This window comes from Dipodomys ordii, unplaced genomic scaffold (assembly GCF_000151885.1).
Source record: "Dipodomys ordii isolate 6190 unplaced genomic scaffold, Dord_2.0 Scaffold17, whole genome shotgun sequence".
Classification (NCBI taxonomy): domain Eukaryota; kingdom Metazoa; phylum Chordata; class Mammalia; order Rodentia; family Heteromyidae; genus Dipodomys; species Dipodomys ordii.
Genome location: NW_012267233.1, coordinates 12,600,980 through 12,621,995, shown reverse-complemented (window position 1 = coordinate 12,621,995; position 21,016 = coordinate 12,600,980). Strand labels below are relative to the sequence as shown.

Here is a 21,016-nt window from a genome sequence, read left to right as displayed (position 1 = left end):
AGTTGTGAGAGAGGAAGTAAGGCAAGAACTGAGGCACTCAAATATTGTGAATCGGTGGCAGGGATGAGAAAAAGAGCTGAGAAATAACCATGATGCTGGTGGCTCATACCTGTAGTTCGAACTACACAGGAGGCTGAGGTCTGAGGATTGAAGTTTGAAGCCAGCCTAGGCAGGAAAGTCCATGAGATTCTCATCTCTAATTAATCACTAAAAAGTTGGATGTGGAGCTGTGGCTCAAGTGGTAGCATGCCAGGCTGGAGAGAGAAAGCTAAGGGACAGTGCCCAGACCCTGAATTCAAACTCCAGAAAAAAAAAAAAGAACTGAAAATTAGCTGAGTACTGTGCCTCACATCTGTAATCCTAGCTATTCAGGTAACTGAGATCTGAGGATCCTGATTTGAAGCCAGCCTGCAGAGAAAAGTCTATGAGACTCTTATTGCCAATTACCCAACAAAAAGCTAGAAATGGAGCTGTGGTTCAGGTAGCAGATCATCAGCTTTGAGTGAAAAAGACAAATGATAGTACAAGGCTCTAAGTTCAAGCCCTATACTGGCAAAAAGAAAAAAATATTTTAAAAAGAAAGTCATAGAAATGGAGGAACAAAAAGGTGAACAAATGCAGTAGTGGTATTCACTAGACACTGTGTTGAAAATGAACTCTGTAATTTGTGAGTGGGGACAGGAGGGGAAAACTGGGGGAGGTGGGGGAGAGGGATGACACTGTCCAAAAAGAAATGTACTCTTTACTTGACTTAAGTAGCTGTAACTCCTTTGTATATTATCTTTATAATAACAAGAAAAAAGTTGCAGCTCAAACAAATTTAATTAATTAATTAAAGAAAGAAAGCTGGAAGAAAGGAAGGAAGGAAGGAAGGAACGAAGGAACGAAGGAAAGCAAGCAAGCTGGGTGCCAGTGGCTCATGCCTGTTATCCTAGCTACTCAAGAGGCTAAGGTCTGAGGATCCCAGTTTGAAGTCAGCCTGGACAGGAAAGTCCATGAGACTCACTATCTCCAATTAACCATCAAAACAAACACCCCCCTTGAAAAACAAACAAAACCCAGAAGTAGAGCTGGCTGAAGTGCTAGAGTGCTAGCCTTGAAGTGCTCAGGGACAGCACCCTAGGCCATGAATTCAAGCCTCAGACCAGGCAGAAAAAAAAAAGAAAAGAGAGAGAGAGAGGAAGGGAAGGAGGGAGGGAGGAGAAGGGGGAGGAAAGGAATGCAGGAAGGAAAAAAAGGAGCAAGGGAGGGAGGGGAAAACAAACTGAGAAATAGTAACTTTTCCCAGGCATAGAGTTCCAGCCATGTACCAAACCAAAAAAAGGGGACTTCTTTTTGTTTTGTTTTGTCAGTCATGGGGCTTGAACTCTAGGTCTGGGCTCTATCCCTCAGCTCTTGAGCTCAAGGCAAGCGCTCTACCACTTGAGCCACAGTGCCACTTCCAGTTTTCTTTTTGTTTATTGGAGATAAGAATCTCATGAACTTTCCTGCCCTGGCTGGCTTTAAACCGAGATCCTCAGATCTCAGCCTCCTGAGTAGTTAGGATTACAGGTGTGAGCCACCAGCGCCTGGCTTAAAAAGGGACTTTTGACAAGGACAGAAGCACAGGGTGGAGATGGAAGCTGAGAACCACAGAGCCTCCCTGTTAGCAATTACCAAGACAGTACAACTTCCAGCCAAGGCAGCCCGCCCACTGTTAACATGCTGAAGCCCCTGCCTTTTTTTTGTCCCATTTCTTATACACTTCCAAAAAAATAATTTAAAAGACACTCCGTTCCTTACAGTTCATTCTCTACGCTTAACCAAAAGTATATTTGAAAGCTAATCCCATTAAGAATTGTGCAATTATTATCTGAAAGGGTCAGCGGAATAAGTCAAACATGATTAATTTATGATTAGGCCCAAATGTACATAATTGAGCTCTATGGGCCTAAGTGAGTAATATAATTTAAAATATATAAGTGTTATTTTTTTTAAATGCATCTTTTTGTCATTATCAGGTAGTTGTACAAAGGGGTTAGAGTTCCCTAAGTTGGGTTATGAGTACAGTGTTTCTTGATCAATGTCACCCCTACATTTCTCCTCCTCCGGTTTCCCTCTCCTGTCCCTACCTTCAATTACATAGTTCATCTTTTATAACAATATATGTTGAATATAAGGAACTATATTTGTTCACCCTTCCTCCCTTCCATCCATTCCTATTACCCCTACCTTCCCCACCAATAAACATGTTTCAGCTTTCTGGTGTTCATTTGGTAAACAGTACATTAGTTGTTCAGAGGAGTTACATCTTTGGCTTCCTGCTAAAGCCATCTGTCCAACCCAATGTGAACATTTTCTAGAAGGAGGATGGAAGCATATGGCTGCCATCAGCTCTCCAAGTATTGGTGAGATTTTTCACTGAGCTAAAGATCTGTACCATGAAACTCTTAAGTATGAAGTTCATCAGCAGTAAGTACCAGCCCCTTGTTAGACAGCCATCACCTCCATCCATCTTGGAACTTTTTACATCATCCCAAACAGAAGCCCTGACCTTATTATTCCAACTCCCTTTTCCCTGACATCTACACACATGCCAGTCCCTGGCAACCCTCCTCCTTTTTCTGTGTCTGTGAATTTGACTATCGTAGAGTAATTCATATAAGCAGAAGTTACAGTATTTGCCCTTTTGTGACTGCCTCCAGGGTTCATCAGTATTGCAGCATATGGCAGAATTTCCTTCTTTAAGGCTAACTGATATTCCATGTTATATGTATGGCACATTTGCTTTATCCATGGACATTTTACTTACAAGTAGTCTTGGCTGTTAGTAATGCTACTACTATGAACACAGGCAGCAAATATCTGTTCAGGTGCCTGTGTTCAGGTCTTTGGGGTTTATACCTACAAGTAGAAATCTGGATCCATATGGTTCCAAGACTTTTACTCTCAAGCTAAGCCTCAGAAAGAATACTTTTAGGTGTTCAGGATTTTTTGTATTAGAAAGGTAGAGAGGCCTTAATCCACTACATAGACATAAAGGAGACTGTGAATTTTTTTTTCTGTATATACCTTTTTATTGATATTATAAAGGTGATGCACAGAGGGCTACAGTTAACATGAGTCAAGTAGAGAGTACATTTCTTTTTGGACAGTGTCAACTTTCCCTCACTGTCTCCCAGTCTTTCCCGCCTGTCCCTACCCACAAGTTGTAGAGTTCATTTTCAGCAGTGTCTAGTGAGTGCCACAGTTGTATTTGTTCACCCTTTGTCCCTCTATTTCTGTGGAGACTGATAGAAAATGCTCATAAGATAGAAAATACTATTTATGTCAGCAAAGTACACTAAGGACTTTAAAAGTAGGAGTTTTTAAAGTCAGAATATTTGTGTCTTTCTATCCCATGTCTTCTAATTTTTTTACTTTTATCAATTATGGGGCGGAACTCAGGGCCTGGACACTGTCCCTAAGCTCTTTTGGTCCAGGCTAGCACTCTACCACTTTGACCTACAGCACCACTTCTGGTTTTCTGGTGGTTAATTAGAGATAAAAGTCTCATGGACTTTCCTGCCTGGGCTGGCTTTGAACTGTGATCCTCAGATCTCAGCCTTAGCTAGGATTATAAGCATGAGCCACTAGTATCTGGCTATGCTTGCTAATTTTTAGGATATGATTTTATATTTCACTGTTTGCTTGGTATGTGAGGAACTTCAGTGGCTTACAGTTTGATTTAGGGAAGGTTTAATCATCTTAATTGGCCTAAGTCTTATGGAACCTTAATGCTCTCTTCTCAGCCTGTAGACTAGCAGGCGCCATCCAATTTTCATTTTAGTGGCTCTTGCGGGAACCAAAACAAAGACAGCATGTTCACAGATTTGTTTGTTGCATAAACATTTTGCAAGGCATCGAAAAGATGTTCTTCCAGGGAAACAGCGTCCCTGTACAAGTAAATAGCTTTTTTTCAAACATCTCTTGCTGGTCTAAGTCTCTCTTTTTTTTTAGGGGAGGGGGGCGCTATCCTAGGGCTTGAACTCTGGTTCTGGGCACTATCCCTGAACTCTTTTTGCTCAGGGCTAGTGCTCTTCCACTTGAGACACAGCTTCATTTCATGCTTTTTTGGTGGTTCGTCAAAAGGAGAATCTCACAGGCTTTCCTGCTTGGATTGGCTTTGAACTTTGATCTTCATACCTCAGCCTCCTGAGTAGCTAGGATTACAGGCATGAGCCACTGGCACCTGCTTTGGCCTCAGTCTTTGAGGCAGACATTCTACCCACTTAGGAGATAATGAAGACAGGACATCCTTATGTTAGCTGTATTGCTTTGTGTTCTTATGTTCTCTTTTCTTTCTTTCTTTCCTTCCAGAGATAGACTACTGTGCCTCTCCTGGTCACGGATGCCAGCATGAATGCGTCAACACTGACAATTCCTATGCCTGCCGCTGTCTGAAAGGCTTTACCCTGAATCCAGACAAGAAAACCTGCAGAAGTAAGTTTTATAGGCTGGTGGAAAGGGGCCTGTTCCACCAAATGTTCCTCAATTTACTTTTCCTCTCCTGAGAAGTCTTAAGCAAATTGCCTTTGCGCTCAGCATTTGTGTTTACTAACGTTGTTCTGCCCTTTGTTTTGACTTTGTTCACTATATACTATTGTGGGAACAGTTTTTAGAGATAGAATAGACTGGATCTGGCCATTGGATTTATTTAGCCAAGTAAGGGTCCAAATAAAGCCTTCTTCTGTTCCTTACCCCCAAGAAGTGACTGGGTCCAGAGGTGAGCTACCAAAGTAGCTATAAGATAAGACATTTGCTGGCTTCAAAGATGGGGGATAGGGGGTGTTTTGCAGTTCAGTCCGTGTGTGTGTGTGTGTGTGTGTGTGTGTGTGTGTGTGTGTGTGTGTACGTGTACGCATGCGTGTGCGTGCGCATGCCCCAGTCCTGAGGCTTGAACTCAGGGCCTGGGCACTGTCTCTGAGCTTCTTTTCTTCAAGGCTAGTACTCTACCACTTGAGCCACAGTGCCACTTCTGGCTTTTTCTAAGTAGTTTGTTGGAGATAAAGGTTTCACAACCTTTCCTTACCTGGCTGGCTTTGAATTGCAATCCTCAGATCTTAGCCTACTAAATAGCTAGGATTACAGGTATAAGCCACCAGTGCCTTGCTGTCCTTTTTGATAGAGCAGAAGAAGAAAAAGAAGACTCTGACATCCCCAACACTCAAGGGGTACAGAGAGTCAAATCTTGAGGGGCATGATAAACGAGGGGGGGGTCACATCTACAATCTGGATCCCAAACCAGATCTCTTTAAACCAGGCTGTTCCTGAGACACACCACCCAGGAAGGGCTGCACAGACAGGGGCTGTCTTTTTCTTATCAGCAAACCCTGGCCTGCTCAGAGTGCTTGGTGCATGGAGGTATTGCACATATACTGAGTGGATGATGGATGGGTGAATGAGGAAACAGGCATCCAGAGATCCTCATCCTGGAGAAATGGCTACTATAAAGTGAAATCCTCCATCTTGTTAGAAAGATGACCTTTGTATGGCATGCAAGTTGTAAATTTTTTCAAAAAGCCTCTTTCTATGGTCAGTCTATTCTTCTTCTTTTTTTTTTTTTGTCGTCGGTTGTGGGTCTTGAACTCAGGGCCTGGGCTCTGTCCTTCAGCTCTTCAGCTAAAGGCAAGTGCTCTACCACTTACGCCACAGTGCCACTTCTGGTTTTCTGAATGGTTTATTGGAGATAAGAGATTCATGGCTTTTCTTGCCTGGGCTGGCTTTGAACTGCGATCCTCAGATCTCAGCCTCCTGAGCAGCTAGGATTACGGATGTGAGCCATCGGTGCACAGCCTATTCTTAATATATACTGAGTTTGTGGTGGTCTCCTGACTATGCCATCCATAGAAGTTTCTGGAACTTCTACTTAGAGATGGACACATTTTCCTATTCACTGCTTTTTCTAGTCCTTCCTGGTGAGGTATGCAGCAGTGTTGGGCTGGCAGGACTGTTTTCACAGCGTTCCCCATCTGCTTTTTCTAGAATACTGTGGGCTGTCTAGACCAGTCACAATCTTCACATAGCACTCATTCTAAGTTAGACCTTGTATGGTGGCAGATGGTTACAATGCCCATATTTTGAAACTGAGTCTCTTCTAAAAGTTAATTCCAAGCATTAAATAGGAACTTTAATTGAGAGCATTAAAATGTGAGGACAATGAGAGGGAATATTTTTCCGTGCGACCACAATGTGTTCCAGGGCCAGCTCTGGCTTGGCCACTCTCCTCTGGGCTGTTGTCACCTTTTTTGTAGAAGTGAGCATGTTGGGGATGGACTGAACCAGGGAAAATCAGTCTCAGATGGACCCAGATTTGTGGCTCCAGAGCTTTTATGTGGAGGTTATTTGCTGCTGGTTCAACTTAGACACGTATTATGGTTGTAAGCTTCCCATGTGTTACTGGTGGAGGGGAGGAAGGCAAGTGGACATTGGAGACCTGTATCTCTAGCCAATGGCCTAAGATTCCCCTGATCTCTGCCCTTCCCTCCTAACCCAGTCCTGGCAGGCACTTGGAGGAACAGAAGCCTCCAAGGCAGTGATTACCAAAGTTTGCCAGAGGTAAGGATGGCAGTTCTACCACTTCCACTCGATCGAGAGACTGGACCATTTATTTGTAGGCTGTGGCATTAATCAAAAGTCCCTAATACTCATTTGTGTCAATTCAGTGGGGAAGCTTTTATTTTTCTCTAAGCCAGGTACCTTATTTTTTCCATCTAGGGAAAATAGAATTTGTTCCTAAAAGCCAGTGCCCTCTTCAGCCATGCTCTCCCTGTCCCTCCTCATTACATTTTTCCATGGTCTGGCTGCTGAGGTCAGCCTCTGAGAGCTACCCTGACTGAATGGCTGCACCCTGTCAGCAGATCACAGAGACAACTGGAAACGGGGGTTGAAATCTAGGGTTTATAAGGTGGTGGCGGATGGCTCCTGTCTGTAATCCTAGCTACTCAAGAGGCTGAGATAGGAGGGTCATAGCTCAAAGCTAGCCTAGGCAGAAAAGTCCATGAGACTCTAAGCTCTAATTAGGCACCAAAAAGCTGGAAGTAGAGCTGTGGCTCAAGTGGTAGCATGCTAGCCTTGAACCAGAGAAGCTCAGGGATAATGCCCAAGCCCTGAGTTCAAATCTCAGTACCAACACACACACACACACACACACACACACACACACACACACACACACACACAGCTGGAGGTTTGTGATCAGGAGCTTGAGCTCTTTCCAGTGGTCTGAGCATTGCAGATGTTGAGCTCAGGATACAGCCATTTGTATGTAGCAGGAGGCTGGTGGATATGGGCCATTTTCAAGTCTAATAAGAAGTTGGTGTTTCAAAGGAACCTGATGGCATTTGATTAAACTGGAAACTAGTTGAAGGCAGAATTGTACTGAAGAAAAATGAAGCATAGAAATCAGGCTGGTTATGGGCTGGGAATGTGGCTTAGTGGTAGAGTGATTGTCTAGCATGCATGAAGCCCTAGGTTCGATTCCTCAGCACCACATAAACAGAGAAAGCCAGAAGTGGCACTGTGGCTCAAGTGGTAGATTGCTAGCCTTAATCACAGAGAGGCTCAAGGACAGTGCCCAGGCTCTGAGTTTAAGCCTCAGGACTGGCAAGAAAAGAAAAGAAAAGGAAGGAAGGAAGGAGGAAAGAACAAAAGAAAGAAAGAAAGAAATTGGGATGGCTAAACCAGGTGTGAGTGGCTCATGCCTGTAATCCTAGCTTCTTAGGAGACTGAGGTGTGAGGTTCAGGGTTCAAAGCCAGCCTGGGCAGGAAAATCTGTGAAACTCTAATCTCCAATAAACTACCCCCAAAAAGCCAGAAGTGGCACTGTGGCTCAAAGTGGTAAAGTGCTAGCCTTGGACAAAAGAGCTCAGGGACAAAGCTTAGACCCTGAGTTCAAGCTTCATGACCAACAGAGAGAGAAAGAGAGAGAGAGAGAGAGAGAGAGAGAGAGAGAGGGAGGGAGAGAAGGAGGGAGAAAAAAGAGAAGGAGGGAGAGGGAAGGAGAGAGAGAGAGAGAATTAGGCTGGCTGTCTAAGTAGACTTCAGAGATGAATCACATCTGGGCTGCTTTTGACTTGGGATTCTAGGTTCTAACACCATGATGGAGGTGCCAGTGTGAAGTTCCCAGGTTCGACTGAGCCAGGAGATGTGAAATCTAGTCTGGACTGTGTCAGTCATATCAACTGTGTGTCAGCTGATTTCCACTTGTCTAGATTTTTTTTCTTTTTCTTTTTGTGCTGGTATCTGGGCTTGAACTCAGGGCCTCTCACTCTCATTTGACTTTTGTGCTCAAGGCTGGCATTTTACCACTTGAGCCACAGCTCTCCCTTCAGCTCTTTACTGGTCTAATTAATGTTTGTTTGTTTGTTTGTTTTCCAGTCCTGGGGCTTGAACTCAAGGCCTGGGCACTGTTCCTGAACTTCTTTTGCTCAAGGCTAGCACTCTAGAACTTGAGCCACAGCATCACTTCTGGCTTTTTCTATTTATATAGCACTGAGGAATTGAACCCAGGGCTTCATGCATGCTAGGCAAGCACTCTACCACTAAGTCACATTCCCAGCCCTGCTGGTCTAATTATAAATAGGAATCTCACAGAGATTTTGAACCTTGATTCTCAGATCTCAGCTTCCTAAATAGGATTACAGGCATTATCCACTAGTACCTAGCCTGGATTTCCATTTTCAAATGAAGGAACAGGACTTTCTTCTTCAACTGATCGTTTTGAATCTATCTAGTTTTTCTGGGACTTCTTCTGCGCCATTCATACGACATCATAGCTTCCTGTTTGCACTCACTGATTGCCATGTTTTCAGTCTTCTTATTTAGGTTTCAACTCTTCTGTGAATTAGCACATATAAAGGCCATTTAAAATCTGGGCATGGTGGTGTACATTTATAATCCCAGCTAGGTAGGTACTCTACCATTTGAGCCATACTTTCAGGACTTTGTATTTTTGGTGTTTTGTTTTGTCAGTTGTGGGGCTTGACCTCTTGGCCTGGGCACTGTCCCTCAGCTCTTCAGCTCCAGGCAAGTGCTCTACTACTTGAGCCACAGCACCATTTCTGGTTTTCCGGTGGATAATTGGAGGTAAGAGTCTCATGATCCTCAGCCTCCTAAGTAGCTAGAATTACAGGTGTGAGCCACTGGCACCTGGCATTACTTTTATTATTATTTTTTCAAAGTAATTTTTACCTTGGCTAGCCTGGAGCACAATCCTTCTACTTACCCATTCCCCCCATCCTCCACACTCACATACAGCTATCTGGGATTACAGAGTGAACCACCACACCTGACAGTTATTGAAATGGAGTCTTATTTCCTTTTTGCATGTATTGCCTTCAAACTTTTTGTTTGTGGATTTTTCTGATGTCTACCTTCCAAGTAGCTGGAATTATAGGCATAAGTCACCAGACCTGGCTTGGACCCTTCTTAATTCCCTTAAATAACTGGGTATTTTGCAAGATCGGCATCGTATTATGGGATGGTACTATCAGATGTCATTGCAGACAGAAGTTCCCTACATACCTTGAGGCTGCAGATCAGGCAAACTTGAGGAAGAGAGTGCTTGGATTTTTTTTTTAGCCGTTCCATCTTTCTTGGAAGGCATAAACTGGGATGTGTGGCCCTCACCTCTTAGCTTTTCGCTAGTCAACACAGTCAGCACAACTCAATTCAGCTTCACCCTGGTCTTTGGCCATCAGAAGGGAATGGGAGCAGCACTGAAGCATCCAGATAGCATCGCGGGCCTCAGGATCACTTTTAGTGCACCACCTTGTGTCTTACAGAGTACTTACTTTCCAGATGTTTCCTGAAGTTTACCTGCCTTCCCTTCCCCACTGAAAGACATTCTTGGAGGTCATGTAAACTCCACCTTTGCTGCCACTTGGGACAGCCTTCATTGCTCCTCCATGAGGCTTGTGGGGCCCTGCACTGAGCAGCCCGGTCCTTGGGCCTTGTGCTCATTGCTCCTGGGTCTTTGTGCACTGCTCCCTTGGCCTTCCCCTCTCCAGGGACAGCTGTCCTGACATCCCAGGGTCACAGTGAGCAGTTCCTCTGTATGGTCCAGCAATTCCTTTTCTGAGTCTGTCTCCTCACTGTGCACAAACCCCTGAGAGCAGGGGCTGCGGTCTTATTTGCCCCACATACATCTAGCTCAGAGCTTGGCACTTGGCTGGTAAGTTAATAAGTGAATCAATTAACTAATTAGTGATTGCTGCCTCAGAAACAGGACCCACCAACTCTTTCCTTACAGGTGGTAGGAGCTGCGCTCCTGGGGGCGGGGTCCAAAATCTGAAGGAAGGTCTTTCTCACCTTAGGGATCAACTACTGCGCACTGAACAAACCAGGCTGTGAGCACGAATGTGTCAACACAGAGGAGGGCTACTACTGCCGTTGCCGCCGTGGCTACACCCTGGACCCCAACGGCAAGACATGCAGCAGTGAGTGAGCACTGGGGTGTGGGCATTGTGGAGGGTGGGGTCTGGTCTACCCGTCATCTCCAGGCTCTCTAGCAAACAGGCCCTTCTGAGTTTCCTGAGGGCCTGATAGACCAACAAAAATAAGCTTCCTATCTTCACTTTTATCATGTGGGTGGACTGTTAGAACTGCCTACTTCCTAGGTTGGGTTGTAAGCATTTACAAAAATCAATATATGCCAGTATGGTGGCACATGCCCGAAATTCCAGCACTTAGGAGGTTGTGGTAGGAAGCTCACAATTCTGAGATCAGCTTAGGCTATAAAGCAAGATCCTGTCTCAAAAAATTAAATAAAAAATAAATGAATAAATAAAAACTAAAAGAGCTGGGCACCAGCAGTTCATGCCTGGAATCCTAGCTAAATAGGAAGATGAGATCTGAAGATAGTGGTTCAAAGCTAGCCCAGGCAGGAAAGTCTGTAAGACTCTTATCTCCAATTAACCATCTGAAAGCTAGAAGTAGGCTTGTGGCTCTAGTAGTAGAGCATCGGCCTTGAGTAAAATGCCCAGGGACAGCACCCATGCTCTTAGTTCAAGCCTTAGTACTAAAACAAAAACAAAAAAAAATAATATTCATGACATACTTAGAGCAGTGCTCTTAGGCATAGCACTCAATAAATGTTAATTACCATTATTAGCTACTAAAACACTTAGTAAGGCAGGTGGACTTAAATTCAAACCTAAGCTCTGCCATATTGTAGTGTGACTCCTCCCAGCTTTGAATTCCCATCTTCTTTCCAAAGTGAAGAAGAGCCAGGCACTTGTGGCTCACGCCTATAATCCCAGCCAGCCCAGGCAGGAAACTCCATGAGACTCTTATCTCCAATAAGCTACCAGAGAACTGGAGTGTCGCTGTGGCTCAAGTGGTAGAGCACTAACCTTGAGCTGAAGAGCTGAGGGACAGCACCCAGGGCCAGAGTTCAAGCCCCACAACCGACAAGAAAAAAAAAAAGTGAAGAAGATGGTAGCATAGACCCCATGGGCTGGCTGTGGGACTCATTTCAACCTGTTAGCCTAGTGCTAGAGCACTAGGATAAACGTCCAGGCAAGTATAACAGTCCACATGGAAGGGCTTCAGCTGGGACCCAAGGCCCTCATGGAGAGAACTCAGGCTGGGCTGAGGGCAAAGCTGAGGAACCATAGGACTCTTTGTGGAGCCTTCTCTTTATTTTCTGTGTCAGAGCCCCAACAAAGCTCCATTTGGTGATGTAAACGCAGGGGAACTTGCTGGCCTTGCCAGCTGGATACTTGTGGTGCTTTTTATGAGGCACAGTCTCCGTGGTGTGGGCCAGCAGGGTGGGAGCGTGTTGGGCTGTGGTGGATCCTTGTGGCCCTGGCTTGCTGGAAGCTGGGTCAGTGACACAGCTCACGTAGAAGGACCCCTTTGTGTGGCTTTCCACCCAGCACGCCACACATCTGCTCCAGCCGTGAGGACAGAGATAGATTGTGAACCAGACAGTGCAGCTGTTGAGCATTTGGACCTGACCCTGCGAGGAAGGAAAGTTTCACCACTGATATATAAGGTACCAGGGCCAGCCTCAGGACTACTTGCTCTCCTTCCGTCCTCAGATGGAACATAGTGCCTCAGTTGGGCTTTTTAAGGACCAATCTCAGAGAAAGTTGGGACAGAGGTCAGAGCTCTGATGTGCATTTGCCTCTGGGTGTTTCTGGGTTCAGAAGCCAGTGGGGAACATGAGCTCCTCCATTCAATGAGGAAGGGCCTACTGGCAAATAGATCTGGGCAAATCCTGTCTTTTCCAGAATTGCTCTGCTGTCTGACAGGGGTCCTGGGGCAGGCTGGATGTGACTTTGCAGGCCCCTTCCCCCTCAGCCACCAAGTTGCCACAACTTGCCTGCTTTGCTCCCAGAATGCTTTGGGGAGCCTCAAAGACCTCAGAAGAGGGGACGCAAATCTCTGATTCCCTCTGAGACTTAGAAAACTCTTAGAAAGTATAAATCAAGGGGTTGGAGGCATGGCCAAAGAACAAAAGTGTCAGATACTGAGTTTAAACTCTGATCTTGGAACAAGAAGAAAGTGTAAACCAAGCCAGTTTGGTCTAGGAGTCCTCAGGGAAAGCCCAGGGCCTTCCATTGCCCTGCTCATAAATCCTGGGTGTGAACTTACCTGGGGTAACCACAGGCAGGTGGCTCACACCTGTAATCCTAGCTACTCAGGAGGCTGAGATTTGACAATCGCAGTTCAAAGCCAGCCTGGGCAGGAAAGTCCAGGAGACTCGTATCTCCAATAAACCACTCAGAGAACTGGAAGTAGCGCTATGGCTCAAGTAGTAGAGGGCTAGCCTTGAGGGATAGTACCCAGGCTCAGATTTCAAGACCCCCTGACTGAAAACAAACAAACAAACAAACAAAATAAGCCGTATGAGCTATCTACATTCTTATCCTGTTTAAACAGGAAATCTAGGGCATCAAACAAAAAATAAGACAATTTCTGGGGGTCCTAGAACTGGCAAATGGCAGAACCAGGATGTGAACATGGGCCCGTGGCTCCTGAAGTCCTGCCAGTGTTTGGAGGAGCTGCATCCACCAGTGGAATCTTCCAGAAGGTGCCAGTCCCAGGCCTTGCAGTGAAGAGGCTTACTTGGTGGGCCCCATACAAGGCCTTTAGTGTCTGTGCAGTCTCTAAGGATGCACTTTCTCCCTCCAGGAAATCTAAAAGGCAGCCCACAGGGCTGTTCGTGGGAACTGTCCACCACCGCTCTGTGTTTGCTGGCCTTCAGCCCTGGCTACCCTGGGACCAGCTGTGAGGTGTTTGGGTGCCAGGATGGCCCACACAGGCAGCCCAGGCTTTGTTTGTTTTCTGACTCTGATTGTCCTGCTGATGAGAATTTTCTAAAATCACTTTCTCTTTTTTATTTTCCAGTAGAAATGAAACTACACAATTCTTTTTTGCACTACTTGGTCATAATAATAGCCATGTATTAAATGGTTGCTGCCTGACAGCTACTGTTAGGAGCTTCTCACCATTGCCATCTGCATTTCTCCAGCCAGGAAATGATGGCGCAGAGAAGCCAAGTGACTGCCCACTGTCCACAGCTAGGAAGTGGTAGGAATTTGATGACAGAGAACCCTCGCTCTTAAGCTCTGCCCCGTTGCTGTACAGCTTAGGGCAAGCGCTATTCTTTTCCTGGGCCTCCTTTTCCTCTCTGAAATGGGAACCACACCTGCTCCCAACATCTCTCAACATGGAGACAGATGGAAGCATCTGTCTCTCCCAGAGTGCTGGTGTCACGATCACCCCAGGACATTTCCCAGTCATTGCAGTTATCTATAAACTTCACTTTTCAAACAAGGATGTGTGGAGACAAACCAGCAAGACTGATTTTCAGAGAAGCTGGGGCGTGGGATGGAATAGAACCTTCCTTTCCATTGGCTCATTTGGCCTCTGGGCAGGCTGGTGGGACATTCCCCTTCAGTCATCTTCATGCTTGTGTGTGTATTTGACCAACGCAGGGGTGGACCACTGTGCACAGCAGGACCACGGCTGTGAACAGCTGTGCCTGAACACAGAGGACTCCTTCGTCTGCCAGTGCTCCGAGGGCTTCCTCATCAACGATGACCTCAAGACCTGCTCCCGTGAGTTCCCCTTGTACCTCTCTGGCCAGTAAGCATTTGCAATGGTAGTAAAAATGTGAAGCCATTGCAGGGAAGAGCAGGCCAGGCCTGATCCTCTTTCCTCTGCTCTCTGCTCTGTCTGGGGAAAGGAGAGGGAAACCCCTTGTAGGCTCCCAAGGGTGGAAAACTGTCAGTCACTTACTTTGCATCATCCGCTCCCGGAGCTCTCGCCGACAGTGGCCTGGGGATCTCACCTGGATTTTGGTTTTGCAGGAGTGGATTATTGCCTGCTCAGCAACCATGGTTGTGAATATTCTTGTGTCAACACGGACAAGTCCTTTGCCTGTCAGTGTCCAGAGGGACATGTGCTCCGCAGCGATGGGAAGACCTGTGCACGTGAGTCTCACTGCGGGTGAGGTCTGGTGACAAACAGGATTTGGCACAGGTGCTCCAGGGGTGTGGGAGTGGCAACGTGCACCTGTCTGTGTCCTTTCTCTGGACATCGCTGAGCAGGGACAAGTGCCCAGGCCCAGAGTTCAAGCCCCAGAACCAGCAAACAAAAACACACTCTTAGCATGATCTGAAGTTTAAGTATGACTTGTCCTCTCTGAAATTCATGTTGAAAGTTGGTTACCATTATGGCTTTGTGATATGGAGCCCTTCGGAGGGGATGAGATTGTTAAGTTGGAGCGGGTTAATTCTCAAGGGACTGATTAGTTATGAAGAGAGAATGGGTCGTGATTGTTATAAAGTGGGACAAGCCGCCCCTTTTCCTTGCCTTTCCATAGCCTGGTGCCCTTGCACTTATTCACCAGAGCATGAAGTAGAATCAGGTTCTCACAAACGTCTGAACTTTCTAGCTTCCAAAGCCATGGGCTTCTTATACCTGTCTTCTTTTTATAAATACATATTTTTAATTATAAAGATACTGTATAAAGAGGGGTTACAGTTACATGAATAAGGTAATGAGTACATTTCCTATCGAGCATTGTTACCCCCTCCTTTGTTTTTCCCCTATCTGTCTTCTTTTCTTTTTTTGGGGGGGTCCGGTCGTGGGGCCTGAACTCTGGGCCTGAGCGCTGTCCCTCAGCTCTTCAGCTCAAGGCTAGCATTCTACCACTTGAGCCACAGCGCCACTTCCAGCTTTTTTCTTTTTGCTTATGTGGTGCTGAGGAATCAAACCCAGGGCATGCAAGGCAAGCGCTCTACCACTGAGCCACCTTCCCAGCCCCATTTTTTTTTTTGTCGGTCGTGGGGCTTGAACTCTGGGCCTGGGCACTGTCCCTGAGCTCTTCAGCTCAGGGTGCTCACGCTACCACAGCACCACTTCTGGTTTTCTGGTGATTAATTGGAGATAAGAGTCTCACGATCCTTAGATCTTAGGCTCTTGAGTAGCTAGGATTACAGGCATGAGCCACCAGCATCCAGCTTGATGCACATTTTGTAGCATCAGTTCACACGGGGAAGATGAGCTTACCATACAGCTAGATCTCTATGTCACTCATGAGGACATATTTCCCCAGCCTGGGACAGTCTTGGATCTTGGCAAATGGGTTATCCAAGTCACAATTTGCTGTGGCTCCCTGCCCAGCTGCTTCACAGACAGCTGCTGCCAAGCCAGGACTGGGCACAGGGTGCAGAAAGTAGATGCAAGGGGTTTCATGTCTCCATCAGCATAGGCTACCCATACCCATGCCTTCCTTTGTTCTTCTCTTTACTGTGATCAGCAAGAACTAGCGATCAGGTGAATACAAGACTTTCAAAAAGTTCTCACAGACACTTCCAAAGCCATGCCTCATCTGATTTTTCTGCCTTCCCCACGTGTGAGTTATGCCTCTTACTGCTCCCTCAGTTACAGTGTGGGCATTCGCATGAGTGAAGGCTCAATAATGCAGTAAAAAGTACATTTTGGCCAGGCAGTGGTGTAAGCTTAGCTACTCAGGAGGCTGAGATCTGAGGATCAAAGTTCAAAGAAAGTCTGGGAGAGTCTTATCTCCGATAAAACACCAAAAAACCTGATATGGAGCTGTGGCTCAAATGGCAGAACACTAGCCTTGAACAAAAAAGCTAAAGGACATCACCAAGGCCTTGAGTTCAAGCCCCAGTCAGTACTGGAACAAAAACAAAAAGTATGTTCTGGTATTTCTCTATGAGCCCTTGTAAGGGAATCAAATGCATCAGAACAGTGCATGAGAAATACATTTTACCCACCAGAGCAGCCTTCTCACTGAAGACTCTGTCTGCTCTGTATGACTCAGTCTGACAGCTTTGTTCTATAATAATGGGCTAAGTTTTCACTGTGGCTGCAGTAACTTGGGGTTGGGATTTGTTCCCCAGCCCTCTGCCAGATGACACGGAGCCAGCTGACATGACTGACCTTTTTCAGAAAGCCTGCTGGGCAGTGGGTGCATTGCCAGCTCAGGTCAGTCATGCCTAGTAGCTCGGTAGATAAGGGAGCCTCCACTCCCAGCCACGGCCACGTGATCTGAAGGCCTTCACTCACCTTCCACAAGTCCTCTGAAGCCTGAACCCAGGTTCTTAGTTCCCTGAGATGAAGTGAGCCCTGTAGCACAGAGCCTGTTCTCCCTCCCACTCAGCCTCAAGAGGGCAATGGTGGATGGTCTCCTCCCCCACCAGAAGTTTCCCTGAAATAGACTTTGTACCTGGGCATCCCAGCACCAAAAAAGTCTCCATAAGCCTGATGTGCATGGAGTGGTAGTACACTGGTATGTGGGCTCTTGCAGGTCAGAGGTCAGAGGTCAGAGATCATAGAAGCTATGACCCATTTGAGTTCCCAGAGTCTGGCCTGTGCTCAACAAAGTGAATGACTGAGTGGATGGAGGATAGTCATCCTTTTTTTTTTTTTAATTAGAAACTTTAAAAAATACTGTTATTATAAAGGTGATGTACAAAGGGGCTACAGTTACATAAATCAGGTAAAGAGGACATTTCTTTTTGAACCCCTTTCCTTGCTCTCTTCCAAGTTCCCCCTCCACCCCGCCCCCGTCCACATTCACAAGTTGTATAGTTCATTTTCAACATAGTGTCTAGTGAATAGCATTGCTGCATTTGTTCCTCCTTTATCTCTTCATTTCTGTGCCTCACCTTACACTCCCAAAGACATATAAATGAACAAACAGAACAAAACGAAAACAAAAACAGCAAGAAAAGGAAAAACATTTTGCTTCCATTGGACTAGTTGTCTTTTTTTTTTTTTTTGTCAGTTGTAGGGCTTGAACTCTGGGCCTGGGCGCTATCCCTCAACTTTTCAGCTCAAGGCTAGCACTCTACCACTTGAGCCACAGTGCCACTTCCAGCTTTTTCTGCTTATGTGGTGCTGAGGAAACGAACCCAGGGCCTCATGCATGCGAGGCAAGTACTCTACCACTGAGCCACCTTCCCAGCCCTTGGACTAGTCTTTTGACCCACGGTCCTTTACCCACTCCCTGCCTACTTACTTTTTTTGTTTTTCCTATACCAGAATTTTTGTTTTTTTGGGTCCAGTCGTGGGGTCTGAACTCTGGGCCTGGGCGCTGTCCCTCAGCTCTTCAGCTCAAGGCTAACGCTCTACCATTTGAGCCACAGCGCCACTTCCGGCTTTTTTCTTTTTGCTTATGTGGTGCTGAGGAATCGAACCCAGGGCCTCATGCATGCAAAGCAAGCGTTCTACCACCAAGTCACCTTCCCAGCTCCCAGAATTTTTTTTATATTTCACAGTATTGTGGAGTAGTGATACTTAGTTAAAGTCACAAACACATTTTAACCTTCACAGGGCAAATGGTCATTATCATGGTCTATAAATTCTATGAGCTTTGACAATACAACTGTTCCTTCCACATCAGGTGATATTTACTTTTCTTTCCTTTTCCTTAGTGTGAGCTGTTCCCTCTTTCTTTCTCGTTCCCTCCCTCCCATTGCTGCCTTTGAGTGGCTTAGTTCATTTTCATCTATGTCCAGTGCAGCTGATGGGCCCCTCTGTTGTATGTTTTCCCATTTTTCTTTGATTCTGAGTCTTCCTCCTAGCTTCCCTCAGATGCATGCATCCATATACGCTACCTACTAACCTTTAAGGGCTCCTCACTGTCTCCCAGAATGAATTTCCTGATCCAGCCATGTGGAGAGCCCCACCTCCACATGATCAGCCCAGACCCTGTTGTCCCTGCAGGCTTTTTTCTCTGAGCAGACTGTGCCTTCCAGCCTGTCCTGCCTCCCCACCGCAGCCCAGCACCGCAGCCCAGCTGCAGAAACCTAGCCCGTCATCAGTGTGGCCTCCGGGAGGGGTGTCCTCCTGGCTGGGGGCCACTCCCTGCCAGGGTTGGTGGGACCCTCCCACTTGCTCCCCTGCCCAGCCCACTTCTGCAGGCGTGTGAGAAGTAGCGGGGCAGAGCGTAGGGAGTATTGAGCTGGGAGTGCAAAGCCCAGATTTAAATCTTAGCACTTCTAGGGCTGGGAAGGTGGCTCAGTGGTAGAGCGCTTGCCTTGCATGCGCAGGCCCTGGGTTCAATTCCTCAGCACCACATAAGCAAAAAGAAAAAAGCCGGAAGTGGCGCTGTGGCTCAAGTGGTAGAACACTAGCCTTGAGCTGAAGAGCGCCCAGGCTCAGAGTTCAGGCCCCATGACTGGACCCCAAAAAAAAAAATCTTAGTACTTCTATCCTAGCCAAGGGAATTGCCCTTTTCTGGGTCTGAAGGAACTTGAAATCGCCATTCCTTTCAGGCCCTAGTGCAGTTCAGGGAGAGGCATTAGTGATAGTGCTTTGTGAAACTGTGAGGTGCCTTAAATCTCCAAGCTACTCATGTTAGGGTCCCTTCCTCCCCACCACAGACATCTCCACACTGAGGTGGGGCCCGGAGAGAGCTCCCTGCATGGAGGTGTGGACACCAATCTCCGAGGACTAGGCCCACTTTCCTTAGAAGGGCCTCAGAGATGTACCAGCTTGCAAGGGCCTTGAGGCCTTGAGCCTCAGGAATGCAGTGTCTCTCCTGGGAAAGACCCTCCCTTTTGGCTGTGGGAGATGCTGATGGGGAGCTGAGACCCAAGTCTTAGAGCCCCTGGGAATCTGGCTGGCCATACTCCTAGTCCAGCTACCACAGGCAGATATGCCAGGCCTGTCCTGGCCTGTGGCTCTAGCTTGGCCTCCCAGGGCTCAGGCTGCCATGACAAATAGCATAAACAGGTATTGTTTCTTAACCGCAGTCATGAATTTCCCACAGTTAGCAGTTGTGGAGGATGGAAGTCTGAGGTCAGGTGCCAGCATAGTTGGGTTTCAGTCAGGGCTTTCCCCTGACTTCCAGCCAGCCAGCATCTCTGACAGGGAGAGACAGCACAAAGAGAATGGCCACTTCCCAAAGGATCCACCTGCAGACACCATGATGTCAGGGATTCCGAGTATTAGCACTGGAATCTGGGACCTAAGGAGTGATGGCAGGGGTCCAGCCTCACCCCTGTGGATAGACTTGATGGGTCCCAGGCACAGAGGGAAAGTGATGCCCTCAAACTACCAGGAGCGTCAGTGGCAGAGCCAGGACTAGAACTCAGATCTCCTAACTCCAGATCTCTTGTTCAGCACAACATCCCCTCCAAAATTCAGTTCAGTTGTTTCTGAGAAGAAGCACATTCAGTGGTAACAATGAGTGGGCTGCTCCTGTTCTGATTATAAGAAAACTCAGGAAGCTGAGTGCTGGTGGCTCACGAATGTAATCCTAGCTACTCAAGAGGTTGAGAGTTGAGGATTGCAGTTCAAAGCCAGCCTGGGCAGGAAAGTCCATGAGAGTCTTATCTCCAATAAACTACCCCAAAAAGCTAGAAGTGGAGCTGTGGCCCAAGTAGTAGAGCACTGGCTCAGGGACAGTGTGTAAGCCCTGAGTTCAAGCCCCAGAACCAACACCAAAAAAGAAAAAACTCAGGAAACAGCATCATGCCATTTGTCAGCCTTTACTTACTTTCTTGAAGCAACCCTTGTGGCCCTCCCCCACTGGGCATTCCTACTAAAGGAAAGCCACACCCTCACCAGATACAGGCTCAGTGGTCCTGACTCAGGGTATCTGGGGTTCAGTGGCCTTGGGGTCACCTGACTCCATTGCTCTTGCCCAGCTGAAGCTAAGAGGGCAGTCAGAGCTAGGGAAACTCCAGGGTGCAGGTGTGTGCAGAGGGGTCTGTCTAGATGATAGCTTGGCAAGCCTGCTCTGAAAGAGATATAGTTATATTATCTTGGAAAATGGAGGATTTGTGTTATCAGTTCACAGTGGGGAACAAAACCAAGCTTCCCTGCCATAGCCAGCCAACCATCTGTGTTATAAATCTGTGTCTCTGTGTGTGTGTGTCTGTCTGTCTGTCTCTGTCTCTCTGTCTCTTGTCTCTCTGTCTCTCTCTCTGTCTCTGTCTCTCTCTCTCTCATCTTCCTTCCATTATGTGAGGAGCTCCTCAAGCCTGGGGAAATGGTTTGCATTAATAACAAGTCCAGAATGTGCCTGGAGAAGTAAATTTGTGCTCCCAGCAAGCCAGAGGCTCTAACTTTGTGTTCAGATCTCTTCTGCAGTGACGATTTCAGCTAACATTTTCCCATTGTTCAAAGATCTTGGCAGCAATCCTGCCAACAGAAAGGCAGGCAAAATTCCCTTCATGTTTGAACGCTTACTCTAGAGTATAATAATACTATGCAGTCAGAAAAGAAAAACATGGGATTTATTATCACAAGATAATGTTTTTGGTCCGATTCTTTACTTACTAACAAGTGATCCTGGCAAGCCAGGATCCTTTGTTCTCCTCGCTAGTAAATGAGAATAACAACAGTTCACATTCACAGAGTGGTTTGAGGGCTCTTGCTGAAATGCTTTTAAAAAAAAAAAAATCATGGGCTGGGAAGTTGGCTCAGTGGTAGAGCGCTTGCCTTGCATGCCTGAGGCCCTGGGTTCAATTCCTCAGCACCACATAAGCAAAAAGAAAAAAGC

General features: G+C 46.6%; 1 protein-coding gene across 2 annotated transcripts in view; it reads left to right on the top strand.

Moving 5' to 3' along the window:
* Positions 1 to 21,016, top strand: part of Matn2 (matrilin 2) — a 118,510-nt gene that overhangs the window by 79,761 nt on the left and 17,733 nt on the right. For both annotated transcript variants that reach the window (XM_013012539.1, XM_013012538.1), the window contains exons 7-10: positions 4,339 to 4,461; positions 10,335 to 10,457; positions 13,965 to 14,087; positions 14,340 to 14,462. In XM_013012539.1, the coding sequence (XP_012867993.1) occupies positions 4,339 to 4,461; positions 10,335 to 10,457; positions 13,965 to 14,087; positions 14,340 to 14,462 (492 nt within the window). The remainder of the gene's footprint in view (positions 1 to 4,338; positions 4,462 to 10,334; positions 10,458 to 13,964; positions 14,088 to 14,339; positions 14,463 to 21,016) is intronic.